Below are 22,708 nucleotides of genomic sequence, written 5' to 3'. Positions count from 1 at the left end.
CCCTCAGCTACAGAAGCCTCTGTAGAGGTGCTGGTCTTTGAAGGCACTTTTAAACCACTCTAAATTATGTTGGCCAAAACAAGCAGAAGTTACAGCTGGAATTCAGGGTATTGTGGAGGTCCAAACCATAGCCCATTTCCTTTCCATGTACCATTGCAAGGCAAGAGGACGTGTAGCAGAAGAGCTCTGCTACCCGCAGAGGCTCTTTGTCCATAGGGGTGGTCCCCTGTGGGTGTCACAGCCAGGGTCTGCAGTGGCGCACAGGGGAATTCAGCCCAGGAGTGGCAGTATTAAGCAGAACGGCATCAGCTCACTCATTTATAAACATATGTGCTGCATGCCAGGTTTTTCGGTAGTTGGATCATACCCACCTCCCGCTAAACTGGAAACAGACCTCACATGTAGAGTGGCATTCTCAGTGTCTGTGTATCTGAGTAACTGGCGTGGTGACACGAGAGGTCAAATATGAAGGCACAGCCCATGTAACACAGGACCAGGGCTGTCCTGAGGGCAGGGGAAGGGCGCTTCTCCGAGAGAAGCCAGTAAATACAGGCAAGAAAGCTGCTGCTGCCAGGGAGAGAGGTACCCATGGTTAGGACACGAGGAGATGAAGCAGAGGGTGTGGAAGGCTATGCCTGTTCAAAGGTCTCACTACCTCTGTTTGGCACAGTTGGGCAACTGACAATTATGTTAATTTTTATGAAATGCTTCCTTGTCCTGATGCAATCTAGCTACAGATGTGCATTTTGAAAAAGAGAGCAGCAGATATTGTGTCTCCAGGAACAAGCATTGAAACATGCTTCAAGAAACATGCTGTACTTCGTGAGGTTTTTTCCTTTTTTCCCCCGTCTTTTTTTACAAATTACTAAAGTTTGCCTTCAGGGAATGGTTTCTAAGAATGAGAAGCATTTAGCAACCTTCAGAATAGTTTTGCTTGCTCTCTCTCTAAACCTACCTAAACCCCACTATCTATATTGAACCACTGCAGAATAGGAGTGTTTACATTTATAATTTATTGCTACGACGTCCTTCTACTTATTAAGCCAGCAGAAAGATAGTGCAGATTTGCTAAAACCATCTGCCTCAGAAAAGAGCCAACCAGGAAAGCACCAGTGGAAGCAGAAGCCATCACGGAAGAAGCTCTTAAGTGTCTGAATAATTGCAGAGGCTCTCTGCAACTTTGATCCATGCTCCCAGTCAAATGTGACAAGATTTCCTGATTTATTTACTGCAGGCTGCGCTGGCATTGTGCCGTCCTTTGGGCTGGCAACCAGCTCCACAAAGCATGGTTTCGGGGCCAGTATTTTCTGTAGCTGCACGGCTGCTGCAGGTGCTGTGCTATAGGAGACCCAGGCTGGTTCAAGGAGCTGGAAAGCAACATGGATGGCTGTCGCCTGTGGAAGCTCCCATGACATTCACCTCTATTGTCCAGGACTGGGCGGGTTTGAGACGACTCCAGATTTTTATTCCAAAGGATGAAATGAAAGGCAACTCTATGGAGCTTCCCAGCGTTGCCTTCTGTGCAATGCTTCTCCCTTCCCGATGTTACAGGGCCTGGCTGTTTGTGCCTAAATTCTCTCATCTCCAAAGGGAGAACCATCAGGTATCAAGACAGCTAAGTTACAACGTACAGTTCTTAAAAGTTATGAACAATAGTTGTCACAGAGGACAAAGCATATTATGAAATAACTCAAAGGAGACAATTCTATTTTTAGTCTCATTTGAAAACTGCATATGGTAAGTCACAACAGTTAGTCACACTGTAACAACTGCCATTATATTTAATAACTGCTGGCTAGGTCGTTTATGGAAATAATTTGTATTTGGCTGTAAGTTGTGTGTCTCCCAACACGTAGAAGGTCGGGTTCTGCAAACCTTCATTCATGAGAACGCCACCATTAACTCACGCTGGTCGACTGTGGAAGGCAAATACTGTCACCTATCAGAAGCTAGATAAAACAGCTTCTTTGCATCAAAGAACATAATGGGGAGACCCCCTGATTGCAACCCTTTTTAATTACAGTAATTATAACGAAAGTTGCCGAGATCTGCAAAAGCGCACGTGAGCAGGCTGGTGATGCACAGTGACTCCTTAAGCCACCGCGAAGCCCATAACCCCTCGCTTCCACCTGCCGAACCCCTTGCGCCTAACAGCACCGTTTGCTGCCCACGCAAAGCAGGTGCGGGCGCGGCAGCGGCTGGCGGGGGAAGGCGCTGCCCCACGCCACGCCGCGCCGCGCCCCGCCAGGGCTGCTGCGCATCGCGCACGGCGAGGCAGCGACGCCGCAGCCGCAGCTCTGCGCTGCGGCTCCTTCTGGGTCACAGCGGGTGAAGCACCGGCAGGGCTGCGGCAGGGCAGGGCAGGGCAGGGCGGCTGAAGAGTTTGGGTTACGCTCCCAGGGGCACGGCCGACGCCACCGCGGGGCAAACCGAAAGATTCCCGCTTTCCAGAAAGAATCGTCACTTCATCCCACCGCACCCATCCGTCCAACCCCCGCCAAGGCTCAGGACCCCCAGTCCCGCCCAGCTCCCCCCACCTTCCAGCGCCGCCCCGGCTCCCTACCTGATCGGCTGGGGGGTCTCTGACGGGCGGCGGGGGCCTCTCGCTGGGCGGCGGGGGCAGGGGTCCGGAGCGGCCCCCCCGCCGCCGGGCGCCGAGGAGGACCCCAGCGAGATGTTCCTCTGGGGCAGCCGCGGCATCTCGTCGCTGCCGCCGCCGCCGGGGACGGGCGGGACGGGGGGCGGCCCCGGCCTGCTGGGGGGCGGCGGGGGCGCCGGGGCGCCCAGGGTGGGCCGGGGCGCGGAGGGCACGGGCGGCTTGCTGTTCTGCGGCGGCGGCGGGGGCAGAGCCGCCTCCCGCGCGGCGGGCGGCCTGTGCCCGGCGGGGGGCGGCGGGGGCGGCGGCTTGTCCTCCGCCGGCCGGCCCGGGGTGGGCGGCAGCGGCGGCCGGCCGGAGAAGGGGGCCGCCGCGCTGGGGCCCGGCTGCCGGAGGGGCCCGGCCGGCCCCCCGCTCCGGCTGCCCGGGAACGGCGGGGGCGAGGGCCCCAGGCTGGGCTGCCGGCTCACGCCCGGCACCGGCTGCGACCCCCTGTTGTGCAGGCTGGAGGCGATGGGCCGAGGGGTGCTGGGCACCGGGGGCGGCACGGCCTCGGGCTTGGAGCCGACGTCGGGCCTCGGCGGCGGCATGCGGCTCCTCTGCGGCTCGGGAGCGGAGGTCCGCGGCCCCGAGGGCGGCCCCGGGAAGCGCGGCGGGCCGCTCGGCGGAGAGAAGGGCTTGGCGGCTGCGGAGCGGCCTCCGGGCGGCAGGGCGGGTGGGCGGCCTCCCCCGGCATCTGCGGACACAGGAGAGGGCATCAGCATCCATTGGACAGGGGCTTCGCCCGACGGTTTCCGAACGGGCTGCGTCCTGAGGCACTGCAGACGCTAAGGGGGTCGGCCCCGGCATGGGGCACGCAAGCCTTCGGGGCTTGGCACCCTGGAACAGTTAGCAGCGGTTTTGATAGCACTGGGGAACTGCTCCAGAGTAGCAGGTTACACCCTGATAATGCTTATGAGGGACGACTTGTGAGAGACCAAAGTGGCCGCAAAGTAACGCAACTGACGCAGCCATCACACAGCAAGCAATAACACGGGGAGGGAAGAGATGGTGAAGAACAAGTATTTGATACCATCGACCTGAAAGCAAAGAAATCTTAGCTTTTAAATGCTATTTAACAACAGTCCGGCAAAAGGCTCTTTTCAGCCCATTCTGGTAGCTGTTATCTAAGGATGTACTTGCGCACGTCACGAAGAAGGCGCCAGCCTTGCAGTTGAAGAAGTACTGTTCTGTGATGCCAGGAACTTTTGTATTAATACAAGTTCCCAAAATAGACTGTGACACAGTAGAAAATACCAGCTCTGAGAGACTGTTTTGTACACGTGCTGAAAAATTACGTTAGTCTATAAAATATGTAAGGTTCATAAGACCCTACAACCCCCATTGCCCAGTCCTCCTTCAACAAGCGTGAAATCCTACGTCCTTAACGTTACAAAACTTGCTGGCCCCAGATCTCCTTCGTTTCAAGGGGCACAAGGCTTCGGGCAGCTGTTTTGCCAGCCAGAAGAATAGAGCGCATGCCCCAGACAAGCCTCCAACTGCAATGCGCGTACCAGCCAGCTGGGATGCCTCATGCACTCCCTAAGTAGTAAATCATACTGTTGTGGAGCTGACGCAGATGTACTTTCCATTTGGAAAGTAGATCCTTTTTCCTGGTGCACAAGGGAGAATTAACCTGGAATCCTCTTATGTTCCCCTCTGGTCCTGCACGCCCACAGCTAAGGCAGGACCTAGTCTGCCTGACTGTACTTTGCAGGTAGCAATTCAACACTGATGAGATCTTTAGTTTTCATCAATAACTAGGAAGATGGGTGGAAAGAGGAGTCTCACTTCTCCCTCATAAAACCTAGTATTAACAATAAAACAAGATTCAAGCTGAAAATGACATTTCCTAAGAGCCTAAGATACTTGAAGACTTTTTCAATCCCAGCAGGTAATTTATTGCAGTGCTATGAAGGTTTTAAGCAATGTCATTTACTTTTTCACCCTGGAACTGCAAGGTCTTTCTTACCGGCATCTCGACTCGCAGCAGATCTGAGCTTTGGCATTCCTGCTTGAAAAAGGCCTCCAAGGCCAGGTGGTCCGCCACCACCGAAGCTGCCACCACTGCCACCACCAAAACCCCCGCCGCTGCCACCGCCACCTCCTCCAAAGCCACCACCGCCACCTCCACCAGGTCCTTTGGGTTCTGTTGGGAAAAAATAGTCCACGTTAGGCAGAGAAGTGAGACTGATCCTGCGAAGTCATCTCTTTCATTAGAGTAATGCTTGTAGCTGGGGTAACTTGAGCTTTCAAAACACACAAGTCCTTGTTCAGGTTGGATCATCACAGCTACCATCACCACCACTATTGCATCATGGAAGAGGTGGTGCAATAAACATAGCCACTGTGTTTTATTAAGCCATCACTTTCCTTTAGCCTCCTCTGGACTGGAAAGCAGAGAAACAGTCACTATGGAGAATTTGGAACTGAGCATGGATGGGACCTCTGAGAATATCATGTTGTCTTTGTTAGCATCTTTGTAGCTGCTTCCCATTTCTTCATACCTTTGCTCTCTTATCCTTCCCCTCCACTTCTCCATAAACAAACTGAGAGACAGGGCAATCTCACAGGAAACGAGGAAGGAAAGGAGGAAGACAGAGGTGTCGTTCCTTTTGGAGGTGTCTCTGGTGATCACTTCTGGGAATGCACAGAACTCTGTGACTATTGATGATGTTGCAACATAGCTATTTATTTAAAGCCTAGTGGGGAAAGAGATTTCATTTCTGATTACTTTCCTGTAGGTCCAGAAATACAGTGACAGGATCATTAGCTGATAATTTTCCCAATAGGCAGGAATTATTTTATCAGCCCCCACTTCCTCTCCCATTTCTCTCTCATGTCAATATTTCTGCTGTGACAACACTGACATGCTAAAAGTAAAATGAAAGTGTTTCCACGACTACAAATACAGGGAAGAGCCCTATTCAGAGCATCGCTGCAAAATGAGCAGGCCCACAGGCTGGGATATCTGTGGACATCAGCTCTCAGATGATGGGATACATGGCTGAGGATCAATTGCTTAATTTCTTGGCATCTTGATTTCCACAGCTTTGGGTGGGTAAAAATTTCACTGACTTTAAAGTAATTAAAACCTGTGGATGAAAAGCACTTCTAATAATCCCACCCAGAAAAAAGGAGGAAGAATGTGTTCATGGGGGAATGTTTCACATCATCTTTCTCTTTTCTTAAGCATGTTAGCTTAGTTCAGCTCTGACTCACATAGGGTGTGAACCTCTGGAGAAATGCTGCTACGATGGTTTAGTCTTTCATCATGATTTGTTTATTCATGTAAACAAGACAATAGGCCTCATCATTTTAATTTTACTTTTTACCCCTCCTTTAATCCCCTTAATGCTTTTCTCCAGCTCATTACAATAGCTAGAACCTGTAACTTTGCTTTCAGAGATAATACTCAAGTGTTCAGAAATTAAGTACCTGGCTGACTGCAGGACTGTATCTATTTTTTTTTATTATTCTTATTTGGTCACACTCCTTTGGGCATTTCCTTCTTTCCTCATCATCTTCCTATGACAGTCCAGCCTTTAACTGCATGGCCAGACCTGGACTGAGTTGTATCACATTTGCTAATCAGTCTGTAGAAGTGTCTTCTCTCCCTAGGCAATAAACGCTGTTCCTCTGATGTAGCAGGCCCTTGTTCTCCCTCTTCTCCTGTTTCTGTTCTGTCTTCCCAATATTTTTGCCACACAGGCTTTTCCAGCCTCCTCTCAGCACCTGCCGAGATGTGCAGTGAGACACAGCAGCAGCACAGCTGGATGGAGACCTTGTCTCCATTCAGGTGAGTGGAGCTGCTGCCTTGTGCCAGAGCACGGCCGGGCAGGCTGTGCAACAGAGCTCAGCCAAAAAGATAACACCCCTGAGTCACTCCAGGAGTGGCAAAACTGCGTGCAGCAGTGACACACAGGTGGGGCTGTGGCTCCTGGCTCTGGTTTTGCTTTAAGTGGTACTGGGGCCATTAAGAAGCCAATGGCGTCGTGCCGGGGGTGCCTTTATTTTTATACTGTTTATGCAAATGTAGAGTCTGAAATTCCACTTTATTCTCTGTGCTCTCCTCAGTCCTGACGGGGGTTTTGTTCGCCTCATCTGCTGCAGCTCCTCAGCAGAGCTCCTAGTAGGGTTTGCATAGTTTTCTGATTTAAGCAAATGAGAAAATGAACTGCTTTATGAGAGTAAGCAAACAAATTAACACTTGCATTTCATAAGCAATACTTGATTTCTCAGCTGACTTAATCCATGATGAAAAGAATTTATTTTTATGCATGCCAACTTCTGGCATTTTATTTTACCTACTTCTCTCATGGCAGTTCATCTGATGATATATAAAATAATTTTCTGCATTCAGATATGTACAACCATTCACGCAGAATCATACTTACTGTCTAGAATCGGAGCACTTCTGTCATTAGTAACAGTCTTCTTTAGCTTTTTTCCTTTGGTAATATCAGATAATAGAGCATTTCGCCCTGCTTGTTCTGACCTGCTTAGGGATGGCTTTTCAGTATTTGCCTGCAAAATAAAATTAAAAATGAGGAGGCAACTTCTAGCTACAAAGTTCTGCTCAAATATGGTAGTTACTTGAGACCTCAATTTCTGTATTAACAGCACTGGAGTGGGTAGCATGCCACGTCTGGTTTTGTGAACGATGTTATAGGTAGCCATCCTTTTTACTGACTCGAGGCCCCAAACCCTGCTGCTATTCTAACCCACACTCTTCACTGGAAACAGAACAGTTTTATGTGAATTCACTTTTTTTTAACTCAAGGTTTAGAGTCTCTGATTTTTTAAAGCCAAGGCACATCTGTGGCAAATTGCCATTTTGGAGACTGAACAAGAAGAGACTACACACATAATTTGACATAATTTGATTACACAAAAAGGTGGACATTCTTGAAAGTTGTAGTGAAGTCTCCTAATATACAAATTCTGAATAAATCAGAAGAAAGATGGAGCTTTAGCTACTATTTTAGTTCTGATAGAAATACTTTAAAATGGCAATCACCACTTCAACAATACAGACCTCTTCAAATAGACCCAATAAAACCTTTAGATGCATGAGGTTTGTCTCAGTGGTCCTCTCTTTTCAGTTTATGTTTTCGTGACACGGTTTTTCAAGGAAGAACCAAAAAAAAAAAACCCCATACAAATATATGCACACGCACACACGCATGTATATATGGTTATTTCTTCTAGGAAATGGTGGTTCCTGAAAAGCTTTCTAACTTATGAGATCAGTGTTATGGAAATTTCCTGAAAGGTGGTGAGAGTTGTCATGGAGGGACCAAGCACAGAGTCCATATCTTGCTTGTGGTGGAAAATGAGGGAAAGACTCTTCAGCAGCACAGCCCAACCTATCTGTGTAACCAGCTAGGGTTTTGCTATGAAAATATCTGAGTACTTTAAAACAGCATCTCAAGAAGCCTTTTCTTTCTTGTCAGTGAGGTGACTGACTGTCAGAGGGCAAACACAGCACAAGCTCTATTCCAGCTTAGGCTGACTTCAGTCAGGGCCGATGTGGTCTCACCCACCATGCTGTTCCAGCAGTGGATCCTGTGCTCTGATACCACAGGCTGGCTGAGGGAGCTATGCTGGCTAAGAACTATCTTTACCAAATTTAAACAATAGGATTGATTTTTTTCCAGCTTGGGTCATGTAAGTACTAGAGTAGAACAAGGGAGAAGGTGGGAGTATGTGGCTGGAGAAAGGCAAGGGGAGAGCAAGACTTCAATTCCCCTGACTTACACAAGCTGTTGAGGAGCTGTGCCTCTCCACCCAGGATCCCTACACCAGATCAAATCACCAGTGTGGGACGAAGAGAAGGATGGAGAGTCAATGTGGCTAGTGAAATCCATATGGGCACTGGAAGGGAGTGGAAGTGATGGTCCCTCTTGTATGATCAATCATCAAGCGCAAACAAAATGTTGGAGAGCTTTCCCCAAATATCATGCATATACGCTCGTCCACACCTCAGTGCCTCTGGACATCCCGTTCAATATGACAAGCAGCAACAGAGGACAGTGTATACGGTACATTTACTTCCTGTAAAACTTACCAAGGCCAGTGTTGGGGGTGGAGGGGGAGCTGGAGGGGGAGGCACAGGCATGGTGGAACGCTGAGCTCCGTCTGGTCTTGCTAAGAAACCTGCACAGCAAAACACAGAAACACACAAAGGCCCAGAGATTAATAAATCTTAATAAATAAATTTCTACTCAGCTAAAAAACATCCTTGCAGCTAACAGGGTTATCTGCTACATTTTCTAAGTCTAAATCATCTGTAAAAAGCACTTCATGTTTCATTGTATGGAAACCAGCTGCATCCTTAAACGGGGGCTCCCTACACGATCCCTATTGCCATACAAACTCATAGACATACATACCCAGTTTTGCACACATACACAACCCATGCATTGCTATGGCAATGCACAAAAATGTAATAACAAAATTGAATTCTGTTTAATCCAACAGTCTTGTTCCTGTGGAAGTACTTCAGGATAATCCCATAGCTATATCATCAACCCTTACTTCAAGAAGGCATCATCTCTTTAAGATCGTACTCAGAAAGAGATGCTGACCTTTTAAAGCCCTTAAGTTGCTGGGAGATTCCCCCCCCCCATTATGGGTAGGGTGGAACAGCAGAGCTCTGGGAAAGACTCATGCTTCTTCCTTTGTCCCTGCTTGCTCTGAAGACTCCAAGCTCCATCATAACCTCTGAATGCACCTTCCTCCTCCTCAGGAGCAGCACACACAGTCATGCTCTGTGCACTTGCCCAGAGGAGGAAGAGCAAGCAGGCAGCCTGGCCTCTCAGCCGCAGGCTGCTGCAGAGGGCAAAGCCTGCTGCCAAAGCTCAGCCTTCCCCGAGCTTCCCTGCTGGAGACCAGGCTCCTGCTTTTCCCCAGCCCAAGCAGAACTTCCAACCTAGGGCAATCCTAGGAGGGTCACACCTGAGATGCAGAACTTCATTGCAATGAAAATATTAAATGAAAAAAAAAGGAAGGACAAGCATCGAGGAATTTTTTTCAAGTCACAAGGGATTTTTGTGGCATTTTGGCACACTGCTTGCTGGAACTGTGCCTATTGGAGGCTCCAGGGCTTTTCTAATGGTGCTATGGCATTTCAGCATGTGCTTTGCTCTTGCCCATTCACCTGAGTGAGCTTTAGTAACAGTGATTTGCCACCATTTATATAACGTTTGCACAAGACAGGTAAACACAGTGGGAAAAGGAATAAGGGTTATTCTCCAGACAACCCAGGCTGACAGCTGAGGTCCCCAGGGCAGCTATTTACAAGAATACACAGCTCTTACTTTCTGAAGTCACTTAATTGTGTTTGATAAAACGAAGGAGAACTGTAATAGCACAGTATCTGCCAAATCAACTTCATGCTAGGTATAGTACCCTTTACAGTTTAAACGAGCATTAGGAAAATGTTCTGAATGGAACAAAATGGCATTTGCAGTGAGGGTTTGAGGTGAGTCACCACCTACAACGTCTGTAATGGCTCTGAGATGATCCATGATATGTGTGTGAGAAAAAAAATGGTTAGAAGTACAGTTTTATCTCATCAGATGCTCATGCTTCAAAAGAATTAGAATACAGCTATAAACCCACACACACAAAAAATTGCTGAGCTACCTTCCTCAGAAGAAAGCTTTTCTGAAATAAGACTTTAATAAATTTTGTCTAAAATCTTTAGGGAGGAAGGGGCTTGGAAAGGAGTCGAACACATCACCCCTAGCTCTGGCTGACTATCTAGAAAAAACCATGGAGTTCAAAGTGGCATGAGGCACTACCACTGTCTCTAGTGTTTGCAGGTTTTCTTCTCCCATACTGCAGAAACTGTTTCTCTTTCCAGTTACTGCGAAAGAGCAAGCAGAGCAGAGGGGAAGCTGGCGGATGGACAGACTGACTGACAAAGAGGAAACTGTGCGAAGCCAAGCCTACGCAGCACTGTGCAAACACACGCATTCGCAAAGTCCTGCAAACAGACCAGTGTGTTCTTATCAGTCCTCTGGTGCGTTCCTGTGCATCTTAACGGCATCTCCAGAGAAGCACCAGCTTCACATTCAGAGGATGTGCTTGAATTCAGTTATATTCCTGTCTTCCGTATTTCTGGCTCTCAGTCGTTACATAAAACTCTGCACAAAGCCCTATCCCTTCCCGATCTGCTTATCCTAAATGCAATATTTGAAATCTGAAGCCTATTAAAAGCACCAAGACTAATGCTGCTTTGTTCTTCAGCTTCCTGTTTAAAAAAATAGTCAACAGGAAAATTATTTCTTACAGCAGACCACAACCATCCTGTTTCTTAACACAGTCTTTTCACAGCTGCAGTTGTCTCTAGCATAACTGTGCCATTAGGCTATTTCACCAAGCTTTTAACTCCTTCAACTGACTAAAAAGAGAAAGAGAAATTCTGCTCTCTGCACTGCTTTGATAAGAGGCCAAAGCAGTCTGGATAAAGCGCCGTGAGTCTCCTTGGCACTCCATGTGCCATGGGAAGTTTCTGGAGCAGGCAGAGTAACGTTTGGTTTGATATCAGACTTTTAAATGAATTCCTTAAGGCAGCTCAGACCTGAATGCAGCAAATGAGCCAGCTGGTCTATGGAGTGCTTTCTCTAAAAAAGCAGTATTTTTGCAAAAGCCATAACTTGTCTACCTCCCTGTCAGTTAAGCGATTGCTTTCTGCATGCTTGTGCTGGTCTGTTCTGCTTTTTTTCCTTTTAACTGGGTTGTTTTAAATCAGCTTCTTAAGGAATTGGTGGGGACAGAGGGGAAGCAAGGTAATGCTTGAAGTCTGAGTTCTCTACGGGGAAGCCACTACCCATGGACACATCCAGCCTCTCCAAAACCCTCCCTGCACACATTATTTGCAAGGAGGTAAGGGGGAGAAAGGCACTGGGTGCCCCCTTTCCCTATTCCATCTTCCAGAGGGATGACATCCTCTGATGTATCTGTACTCACCAGCTGCACGCTAGCTGGTACCTCTTCTGGTACTGAAGGGCTTTCTCAGCAGGACAGGAGTGGAAATTAGGTACACGACTGCACACCGGTGATCTTAGTATTTAGCTACTGCTGAACAAGCCCTGTAGCCCCCAGGGCAGTTACCAGGGGGGTCTGGAAAATGGCATTTTGGAAGCACAGGACAAGCTTCTGTAATAGGCCAAACTCAGGCAGAACTGGCTTGAAGTTTAATGCAAGCATCCTGCAGAGTTGTTTACTCATGATGTTCTAGAGCACACACTTCCTTTAGGAGCCATCAGAAAAGAGATCATATGGCATGACTCAGAAATCTGTGTGCCCACACACAAAAGTATAATGCATACGCTTACAGAGCCAGTAAAACACCCCAGTTTGTCAAATTTTAGCTTAAAACATAAGTTACGATACTGCTTCACTCTTACTTTTGTCACTCTCTGACTCTGCTCCTGCTGCTGAGAAAGAGAATTTCAGAAACTCAAGCTGGAACTTTGCAGCAAGAAATGGCACCTCTGTCTTTGAAGCTCTAACTCACCCTTGCTGTTCGGTTGTTAGATTTTGTACAATCTATTTCTTTGTCTGACTTTTTGTAAGCAAAAAAAATGGCGCTCTCTGGGTTTTTAAATTTGATCCCTATAAGCCTGTAGGAAGAATAATAATGTACTGAAGAGATGCAGCAACCTGGGGGCTTGCCCACACAGCGCAGCGCAGTGCTGGGGCTGACCCTTGGGATGAGCAGCACCTCTCAGCCTGCAGATGCAAAGCAGCTGAGTCAGCACGATGCTGAACTTGAATTCTGCCGCTGCATTGTTCATCACTAATTCGCAGGATCGCTGTTTTGCGCAGAGCATAGAGATGTCCTAAGATGTTAAGTGTAACTCTGCAATTAGAGGAAAGCTTTGGTTACTGTCCTACACTTCAGCAACGGACTCAGTTCATTATTTGCTCTTGGTCAGTGGGAAAGAGTTGGATTTAAGAAATGGACATTATGTTCAATTGCTAACAGCTGACACTATAAAATACCTGAAATAGTAACCGATCCACCCAGTAATAAATTTTACCTACCAGATCTGTTAACAACCAAGTTCCGTGTAACACTAGGTGCTGCAGGGTGTTGAACCAATTCCAAAAGACCAAGGCTGAAGGCATATTGGTACTTTGAAAACCAGGACACATGTCCTTGCATATTTTCTATGCAGTAGTGTAAATTATGACACCTTTTAAGAAGCTATATGGAAATGTGATATCTAGATGAGCATTGGTGGTGCAGCAGAAAGGATTATGGTAACTAACCCGCACACGTACACCACAGGTCGGCCCCTGAGCCCCAAACACAAAGATCTGTATTGTCAGCAAGGGAGAAGGATTTCCACAGCTGGCAGTGGTGGCGGCAGCGGCTCTCCCGCTGCGAGGCAGGCGCCAGCAGCGCCGTGCACACCGCCGTTTCCTCCGGTCCAGCCCCGATCGGGGCTGCCATCGCTATGAGCGGGCACCCCACCGCAGTCCTCACACTTGCTCTGCACTGCCTCAGCTACAACCCCTGTGCCAGGGCAGCCTCCCTGCAGACCACGGGCAACCTTCTCGAGAGGGGCGTGCACACAGCCTGCATCTGCTGCCTTTTACGAAAGCCACCCCAGCCATTAGAGATGCCCCAGAGCTACCTGCCTAATCCCAGGTAAATCATACGATCAGAGCTGCATAAGGAAGCTCTGATTTTTGCAGGCTACCAGGCACACCTGGCAGTCACTAGCAGAAACGGTATTAAAATATTATGATTATGCAACACATCATGATAAAAACTAATTTAATTTAAAAACCAAAATAGAGGAGAAAGTATATGTTGCATTCTGCAAAGAGCTCCTTGCTCTGCAAAGTAATCCCTAAAGAGCAATAAGCAAAAGTGGCACTAAACTGAATTCCATGAAACACAAATTCTGGGCATTTCAGATTTAATTTGGTACTTCAGAAATAATTTCAGGAGCATTACAAATGCTAAAAAAAAAAAGTGACATTTAACGTGGGATGGACAGTGCGAACAACTGGACTGCAAGTGCACTGTTTGCATCTAGTCAGCCATTTTGAGCTGCTTTGAGGTGCCCCCTCTTAAACACATTGAGTCAGAGGCAGACAGACAGCTCACTGTGGTTAATCATTTCCTGCATGATTAATTTCCAAGCAAAAAAAGAGGAAGGAACAAACAACTGTAGAAATAAAATAGAATTGATAGAACTGAAGGGGAAAAAACCCCGAAGTTGCCAATTAAAATGCTGATTGGTCCTCTATGCAAAAGGACCTAACTTCCAAACCAGTATTGATTCGGTTCTTTCAAAATGCATTACTTCCTGCTAATGAAAGAAGGGAAAATTTTAAAAAATCTGAATTTGAGGAAATTTGGCTAGATTACCAAGTACTTTAGTAAGGTAGCTCTCAAAACAAAAAGGACAACTAACTGTAAACACATTACAAAGTAGCTGGAAAATAATTTAAAATTAGTTTCATACAGACCACAATATTTTTTCATGAGCTGTTTTTTAACAGAGTACAGAACTATTAAACCGTTTTGATAAAAAATGTTATCGTGATGTCATGAAATTTGTTCGAGTCCCCCCGCTCCCACTTTCCCTGGTGGACCCGAGTCATTAGTAAGTCTACATGTCCCACGTTCCACCACCGTACCCTCCAAAGGCCAGAGGGACTGTCTGCCTTAAGAGAGTCAGTGCAGGCGTGCGGCAAGGTGTGAATGAGAGCTTTAGAGGATGCTGAAGACACTCCTCCCATGCAACACCATGCCAGTAAATCCCATCTGAAAAAATCAGGTAATTTTCTTCTTCTCTTTTTATTAAAGTTTCTATATATGTAGATACCTATAAATAAATATACAGATAGATGGTTTTAAGCCCCTAAAGAATTCAACAAGGGCACCAAATCAAACCCAGTACAGCATGAAGCATATGCTGAAGAGGAATTCCCCTAGAGGGTGAAGAAAGAATATTTAGGAGACTCTGGCCTCAGTCACTCACACGTAGAGGAGGGAAAAGCCTGAGAGGCGCTGAAGTAACCTGATACAAGTTTTAATTGAGACACAGGGGGGCTGCTGTGCAACCACCCTATACTCAGCAGGAGAGCCTGGATTTTCCTCCTCCTAACTGGGATAAACCTTTCGAAGCCAAGGAGCTCCGGAGGACGAAAGTGACACCAAAAATGTTTCTCTCAGTATTTTTGGGTCCTTTAACATCAGTGACTGGTCCTCTAAGGATGGTTTCTGGCTGAAATGACACTCCTTTTGGTGCAGGGATTACAAGACTTTGTGGCCTAAGAAAGGACATTACAAGGGTGTGAGAATGCAAATTGTCCTATCCTGTCCAGAGGAAGCTGTGGTAGCAAAAGGAGGCACTAACGTTTCACCCTTAAAACCACTTGCAGAGAACTGGACAGGCAAAAGAGAGACCAACAGAGAAGAAGTTACTTTGGATGCATGAGACCCAGGGAAATTCTGGGGAGCTGCCACTGCCAGAGGGAGGAAGCCAACTTTATTTGGGACTTTTCACATTTCAGAGAAACTCTCCACAGTACCTGAAATGAGTGGTATGAGTATGACTTTCCACGCAGACTGAAAAATGCCACCCCCTACGCAAAATGCCAGGGCAGAGAAGGTGGCCGGTACCAGCGATGCCAGAGAGCTCTTGCCTGGACCCCAAGTCAGAGCTTCCTTTCTCTTTCCACAAACTGCCCTCTGAGGGGTGACATATGATAGGCTTCATTCACAGGCACGTGTGTAAAGCGGATGAGGTCTGTGTGGCCCCAAAATAGGACCTAGCCCAGCCTGAATGACACACAGGAGCTGGCAATAACAGGAAGATCTGCCACGGGGAACTGCACCTTTACAAACTTGTCAGTAACCAACTTGGGGGATGCAACGCCATCCTGCTGCGGTCAGGGGCCAAAAAGGACAGAAGAAGAAAGCAAGAGCCTGGAGGTCTCTGGCAGGAGTGCATGGGGCAGTTCTTGTGGAAGAATCACATGTCAAGCCAGTATCACAGTGAGCATTTTTTCAGCCCTACTTAGGCTACAGAGAAATGATCTATTTTTTGTTTTGTTTTGTTTTAGACATACCCTTTTCAATAAATTGCAGAGTTCTAATCTTTTACCTCTTACAATGGCGTAACTGAGTTACGTGAAAGGTGCAGGTGCTGGGAGGCTAGTGAGGAGCAGTAAGATGAATAACCACAACAGCAAACAAAGCGCAAGACTAGTTAGAAAAAAAATGAGAGGATGCCGTGAGGTGCTTTCACGTCTCTGTGCGTGTTATCCCAGGCAGCCACACTCTGCCAACCCTATGGCATTGCCATCTTCCTCCACCCCTCATGCTCACCTCCCTCATCCCTGAGCACCCAGCCAAGCGCAATGACCCTGCAGGCAGCACTGGCTGCACTTCACACAGGGCAATTCCCCAGAGTCTCAAAACCCCCTAAACACTTTCGATCTACTCTTACCACCACAGGAGAACAGTAACAAAGCAGGTTACTCTGGGGTGTCAGTGACAAGTGAACTATCAGACCACTGAGCCAGCACATGACCGCGGGGTCCACGGCAAGTTGCATCCAGCAAACCTCATCTGTCAAAGGCAACCAGGACTTATATGGCAAAAATCCAGTGGTGCTGCATCCATGGAAAATTACAGCTAAGAAATAGGCTGCTATGGTGTCAGAACGTTGTTTTAATCCAAGTATTTTAAAAAGTTTTTTTCTTTTCAGTGACATTTTTCAAGATATGCAGAGGATCATAGGCAATGGCTAGCTTTGGAGGACTGCCCCCAGTCACCAATATAGTCACTATTTGGAAGAAGCAGCAAAGCTTTTGGTCAGTTTAAGTGTTTGGATGCTGACTTGAGAAAAGCTGATAATGTTAGAGCAAATACACTATAGCAGAAAGCATCTCTCTGACTCACTGAAAACAGAAATTGCTTCCATCCAATCCATGCTCCTATAATTTCTTTCAGCCAGTGCTTTCAGAGGAGATGTACAGAAATATTCCTGTCTGCTCAGACTCTGAGTCAGCTCATGCCCCCCACCACAGTGACCCTGCCCTGGGGAGCAGGACCTCAGCCCTGCAAATGACGCCTGGAGCAAAGCCCCTGCACCGGGCACCATGGGAGGGAGTCTCGCCGGTGTTTTAAAACAAGCACGTGTGTGTCATTCCTCAGCAGGAGGTCGGGGCCAAACGCAGCAGAGGAATCTACAGTTAGTGGGCTGTATCCCAGCCCTTGGGACAGGAGGACACAACCTGAGACATTGCAACCTCCTGCAGCTCCCTCCCCACTCCTGCCTCCCTGCCAAAAAATGAAAAGCCTTTCCCCCAACCCCTCCACAAAGAAAAGCCCTACAGCAAACAGCTTCACCCTCTCTCCCAGGCAGAAGTGATGGTTAAGGGCCGAGCTGTTTGTGCCTGAGCTCTTACTTCAGCTGTCCAGAGCACAGCTGCCTGCAATATTCAATCACCTACCATCCAAGGCAGCCTTTAGTCAACCTGACTGTCTGAAACAACGCACAAGGCTGTGTTATCCTAAGCACGCTGCCCAATGCAGCCAACGAGGGATTCACCCAGGCTGGAGGCGACCTCAGCGTGCAGCTCTAAAGAAATGGACCCTTGTTACAGTGCTCTGGAGAGGCTGTATGGACCACCTCTCCGCATAAGGACAACATACCTGGGGCAACAAGGACCTGATGTCTCTCTCCATCTTATTCCCTCACCTGTTCCTCCTTGTGAACATTTTGTGTTCACAAAATGCTCTTCCTAGTACATAGCCCAAGAGCTTCCCTCTGATGGGCCTGCATTTTCCAGCGTCTCATTACTGCAGAGGTGATCACGCAGTGTCATGTGACTGTTCAGCAGCGTGCGCTTCGCTGCACAGCTTTCTCCCCAAAACTTGAGCCGCCTTAAGCTCTAGGAGCTGTTGGTAGGGTGAACAGGCTAGTTCAGAAATCAAGGATTTGAGTACTGCCTCCAGCTTATTCAGTCCTAAATCAGAACAAAAAGCATTGCATTAAGTTGGAAGAAGTCCTGACTTTTTCCACCAGCTTATCCTCACAACACAGCCCTGCCCAGCTCTCCGACCAGCCAGGGTCATTCGTGGCCTGACGGTGGCAGGCAGCCTGCACAGAGAGGCAGGCAGAGGGCAGGAAGGGATGTTTCCTGCACCCCACACCTGATGACCCAGAGACGGAAAGGCACGGGCTGGCCCTCAGAGCCCCCAGCTTGTTACCATGGGAAAATAACTTTTGTTCACATTAGCGTCCCTGCTTTTTGCCTTTCCACCTATTGCTCCATATTTTTTTTTTTTAAGGATGTTACAGATCTGACCATGTGTTTGCTTTGTGCAGCATGAAAGCAATTCTGCCATTTGAATCAAATTGACAGAAGTCTGGAGGTTCTTTTTCCCTTCTTTCCACTGTTTCGTGGCATAACAGGCCAAAAAGTATCAGAAATTAGTCTGAATGGGGTTTTTGGACACTTGAGCTGTTGCAACTTTCAGCCAGTGTGGAAAGAAGTCATAGGAATCAAATTTGGTGAGTGAGCCCTGGGATGTTGCTGGTGGACTTCTGCTGACCACGGTTGCTCACTGGCATGCCATGGGTCCCCTTCACAGCAGTGGTTATAAGGAGAGGGGCTTCTCTCTGCAAATCCTGAGGCTGGGATGAAAAGAGCCTGTTTGGAGCCACAGGTTAGCTTGTGGGAGCTCTGGGACACCCCATACCGCATCCTCTCCATGCCCAGGGCACTAAATTAATAATGTTGTGACCTGCGTAATGCCATTGCTGAAGCTGTCTTCATTCACCTTGCTCTTCTGACCAGCAGGACGACATGAAGCTGCAGTCGAAAGCATTTTACTATAATGAAGGCATACAGAAAAGGATCAAGGATCTCACACACTGTCAGGTTATTTTACTTCTCAGTAGGCATAGGTTTAGAATTCAGTTGGCTTCAAATAGGCTTTTTTAACATAAAGTGTTTTCTTCATCATAATCAACTAAGTCTTACTAAACCCGCAGTGAACTGTGACTGGTCTACTAAAGCCAGCATCTATAAAATAATATTAAAATAGCGACTACCTCTAAAGGGGAAATCTGAGGCATATAAGGGCCAGACATGTGGAATGAATTTAAAACACCATTTTCCAGTCCATCCCTCTCTCTTGTAAATATTGCAATATTCCTATAAGAATGCTGAAAAACTACAGTGCACAGAGATTAGTTCAGATCTCACATCAAAAGCCCAAACAAAAAGTTAAGTGGCCTGGGCGGTCAGCAGGGAAAGAGCAACTACACAAGCAAGAGTGCATTAGAGTTTTTACAGCCCAGGTGTCGACATGAATTAGAGAGTAACTTGAATACCTGTCGTTAGAGGAGCAATCAAAGACTGATCTGCCCGGAGTGTGGGAAAAACAAAACAAAACCCAGCCCCAGATCTGCATAATGTAAGGCAGCCTGCTCCACCAAAGACAGTTCAGAAAAACGAATACCACCTCAGAGCCAGGTTACTGTCAATAAAAGCCTCGGTTCAGTGTGGCAAGCCCCATAAATCAGTTTTGTGAGAAACAGGCAACCAGGTCTGGTAGAGATTTTAATTAAAAAGAAAAAAAAAAAAAAATCTTATTTTCCATTCCAAAAGTTAAGTTTGGATGATTTGAGGCTGCAAAGTGCCGAGACACCAAACCTCCACTAAAATTGGTGGAGATGGAGAGTCTGATTTTACTCTCATTAGAGTTCGTGGAAAGGCTCAGGCCACTTTTCAGAGGGGGCTGGATGAGATCCATTGTACCTTATGACTTTGCTGAAAATGTTTGAATTATTTGGGATGATCAGACTTAAAGATTAGGAAGAGTGCATCCTGCGAAGTCCCTTGTTCTCTTCTGTGCAGGGATTTGCACTGTAGCTCGGGCTAAGTCATTAAACCAGACCATTTTGAGGCACTGAATCATATTTGCACGTGTAATCAGTTTGAGGAATGTCACAGTCAGCAATCAAGGTTGCGTTGGCTCCCACAACACTGTCTTTTGGATGCAGAAGGCTGGTGGAGCAAGGACCACAGCCACAGTCTGCACAGAGATGCCATCACTTGTGTTCAGCACTGCTGGCATTTTGCTTCATGAACTTGGGGAGAGCAACTGGCAAGATAGACTGCCATCTGTCTCAAAGGACCACATTGAAAAACTCCCCATAACTTTCCCTCTGTGCCCTGCTCACAGACCACAAACTGAACAGAAACTCACGTCAGACCTTACAAACTGACTCGTTACTAAATGAGGACTCATTCTGCATATGACCTGTATCCCCTGCGTTCGCAAACCTTCTCTGACCTCCAATGCAAAAAGCTATAAAATAGCATTTGATCTGCCATTTAAATGCTTATTGCAGTAACATGGCCAGGGAAAGATAAGTTCTTTGTAGACTCTGCTGGGCTGTTACAAAACAATTACTTTTTTATAATTCACATTCCCAAAGGAATTAATGCAAGTTTGCAAATAAAGCAATGGAAAATTTTGAGCTTACCGAGGTATAAATGAATATACACAAAATATACCATTACTTGGTGTACTTAAGAGTTTTTAGTATTTACTATGATTGGTATTTTATCATAGATCCTCCTCTGAGGATAGCTACAAAATGAAACTCTCTCTTACATATTTATATAATAAATAGCTTACAGTAATTAAAAATGAGTATCACTTTTAAAGTCCGAAAACCCTGACGTATGTGAAGCTGGACAACGTACACTGGGTATCTGCACATGCAGGGAGTTGGACAACAAAGTGTCCATTTGCACAAGCAATCAAAGCAACTCGCAGCATCCGTTCTTGCTCACTTGGAAGAGGGCCTCTGCCCTCTGAGGTTTGGCCTGCTGTGTAGTTCATACTGCGTCTCGGAAAGCTTTCAGATGGACTGCTATGGTTTCAGTAATTATTTTTAAAGGTTCTCGGCAATATAAAAACAAATCTGCGGAAGAAATTTTAAAATCAGGATGGAAATAATAAAGGGGAGGGAAAAGAGGAGGCAAAAAGTAACCTGAAACAAACACAGGGTCTGCTTCAGCAAACAACCCCTCCCCTCCCCAAACTCCAGGACTTCAATTGCCCCTTCTTCATGTTGGAGCCAACCTTAGCTCACCCCAAACTACTCAGATACTGTGGCCAAAAGGTGATCATCTTTTCAAAAGGGTCTACAAAACTTAAGAAACTGCATCCAAAGCAATAAACCCCGCCCCCCCCCCATCGCAAGGTGAATTAAGGATAAGAGATTCATTTTAATCTTAAATATCCTACCGTACATATTTTGGCTTGAAATGGATTCATTTAAAAACAACAAAGAAAAGCAACAGTGTTACTGAAAACACATTATTTCACATGTGAATTTACACGGTCACCTAATATCCTGGCAGTACTGGCAAATGATGTCTTGTTCTAATCCGTATTAAAAACAAGTCCAAAATGTTATGTTCCTGCACCACTAGATTATTTGCCTGGTTGGAATCCAGCAAGAAACTTTTCCTGCAACTTACTTCAGAGAAATAGATACAGGAAGCAATACATTATTGCTATTAAAAATTGTCCAATAAGACAACTCAAAAAACTATCTTTAGATGGCTTGTACAAAACTAACAGACCAGATAACCATTAAGTAAAGTAGATTGAAGGTTGCCATTATCTCTATATTGTTTGGTTCTTTGTAGCATATATAAAATCTACTAAATCAGACCATCTTTTTCTCTGTTTTAAAACCCATAGATTTTATAACATACCCATATTAACTGTGTTGATCCTTTATTACTATAGCAAGAAAAGCTTAATTTTAAAAGTCTAAGTTTTTAATAAAAATAAAAAATATATCAGCTGTCCTTAGCTGATAGGAACCGCTCCAGTTTCACTCCAGACCTACGAAGTCTTCTACCAGAGGAAGATATGGTCCAAAAGCGGTAATGTGAATCTGTATGATAAATGATGAGGGCTGCCAGTTGAAGCTCTAGGGCTAAAGCAGACTACCAGCAGGGAAGACGAAGAATTGTCTTTTCCTCCTGCGATACTGAACCACTGAATCCATCATATGCCTTATTCTGAGCTGACCAGCACTTCCCTGCCTCCAAGACCAGTTACTGGATGAAACAAACTGCTACTTAATGGAAATACATATAGAAACCCTGCAGAGGATCTCCTGCTCTAGACTCACTTCTTGGGAAGAGCAGCTCCAGAGCAAATTAGTGGTTTGGTGACCACCCTGCAGAAGGTCACCCCCAAGCCAGGGGCCAACCGGAGGGATAGGTGGAGGAGCAAAGGCAGGAAGGTGCTTGGAGACACCCTCACTCTTTGGCCAGCCTGGAGATGAGCTCCAGATCATCCTCCTGAATCGAAACCACATGAGGGAGGTGGAACCGGTGAACTGGTGTTTAGAGAGGTCCTCAGGCAAGGACCCTGATGCCCTGGTGGCTGCTATCTCAGACTCCCATTCACAGCTGGAGCGGTAGAAGGACAGACCTGAAATTCTGCCTCCTCTCTTTGGACTTCGTTTGGCTCTTTGCAAAGCAGTAAAAATCTAACCCACAGTGCATTGAATACCTCTCCATGTGTAACAGGAGAGACCTTAGCCTTCAGCATCTGAGTTTGCATGTGTGCAAGTCACCCCCGATGCTCATGCGCTGTTCCTATCACTGACAATTTCCATTTGGTCAAATCTGGAAAACATCCTGAGTAATACAACAATGAATTTTTCTGTTAAGTATTTCCAACGCTGCCTTTTGGCAAGAAAAAATGTCAAAAGTCACTTGGAAAGGAAAGGTACAGCTAAGAGATGTTTCAATTATTTCATAAATAAGCTGCCAAAATGCAAAGAGTAAAATCCAGGCAATACTAATAGTCTTCATATTTATACCATTATAAGCCAAGTGGAGATCAGAGTATTGACCAACCACAACTACATTTTATTTCATTTACTAGAGTAGAGCTACAACAAAAATTCAACTCAAAATAGCTTTGTAAACCCATTTTTACATAAATCTTGGAGTTTCACCTACTTTTGCAGCAGGTCTTGA

The 22,708-nt window shown here is 46.5% G+C and overlaps 1 protein-coding gene across 1 annotated transcript in view; it reads right to left on the bottom strand.

The window, feature by feature from the left end:
- The window catches only part of WIPF1 (WAS/WASL interacting protein family member 1), a 53,807-nt gene that overhangs the window by 4,344 nt on the left and 26,755 nt on the right, over positions 1 to 22,708 (bottom strand). The window contains 5 exon segments of the mRNA XM_050900236.1: positions 2,548 to 2,649; positions 2,652 to 3,124; positions 4,583 to 4,589; positions 7,033 to 7,162; positions 8,706 to 8,794. Coding sequence (XP_050756193.1) covers positions 2,548 to 2,649; positions 2,652 to 3,124; positions 4,583 to 4,589; positions 7,033 to 7,162; positions 8,706 to 8,756 — 763 coding nt within the window. The 5' untranslated portion in view covers positions 8,757 to 8,794.

The sequence above is a fragment of the Gymnogyps californianus genome, chromosome 7 (assembly GCF_018139145.2).
Source record: "Gymnogyps californianus isolate 813 chromosome 7, ASM1813914v2, whole genome shotgun sequence".
NCBI lineage: Eukaryota > Metazoa > Chordata > Aves > Accipitriformes > Cathartidae > Gymnogyps > Gymnogyps californianus.
This window is presented reverse-complemented; position numbering and strand designations above follow the sequence as displayed.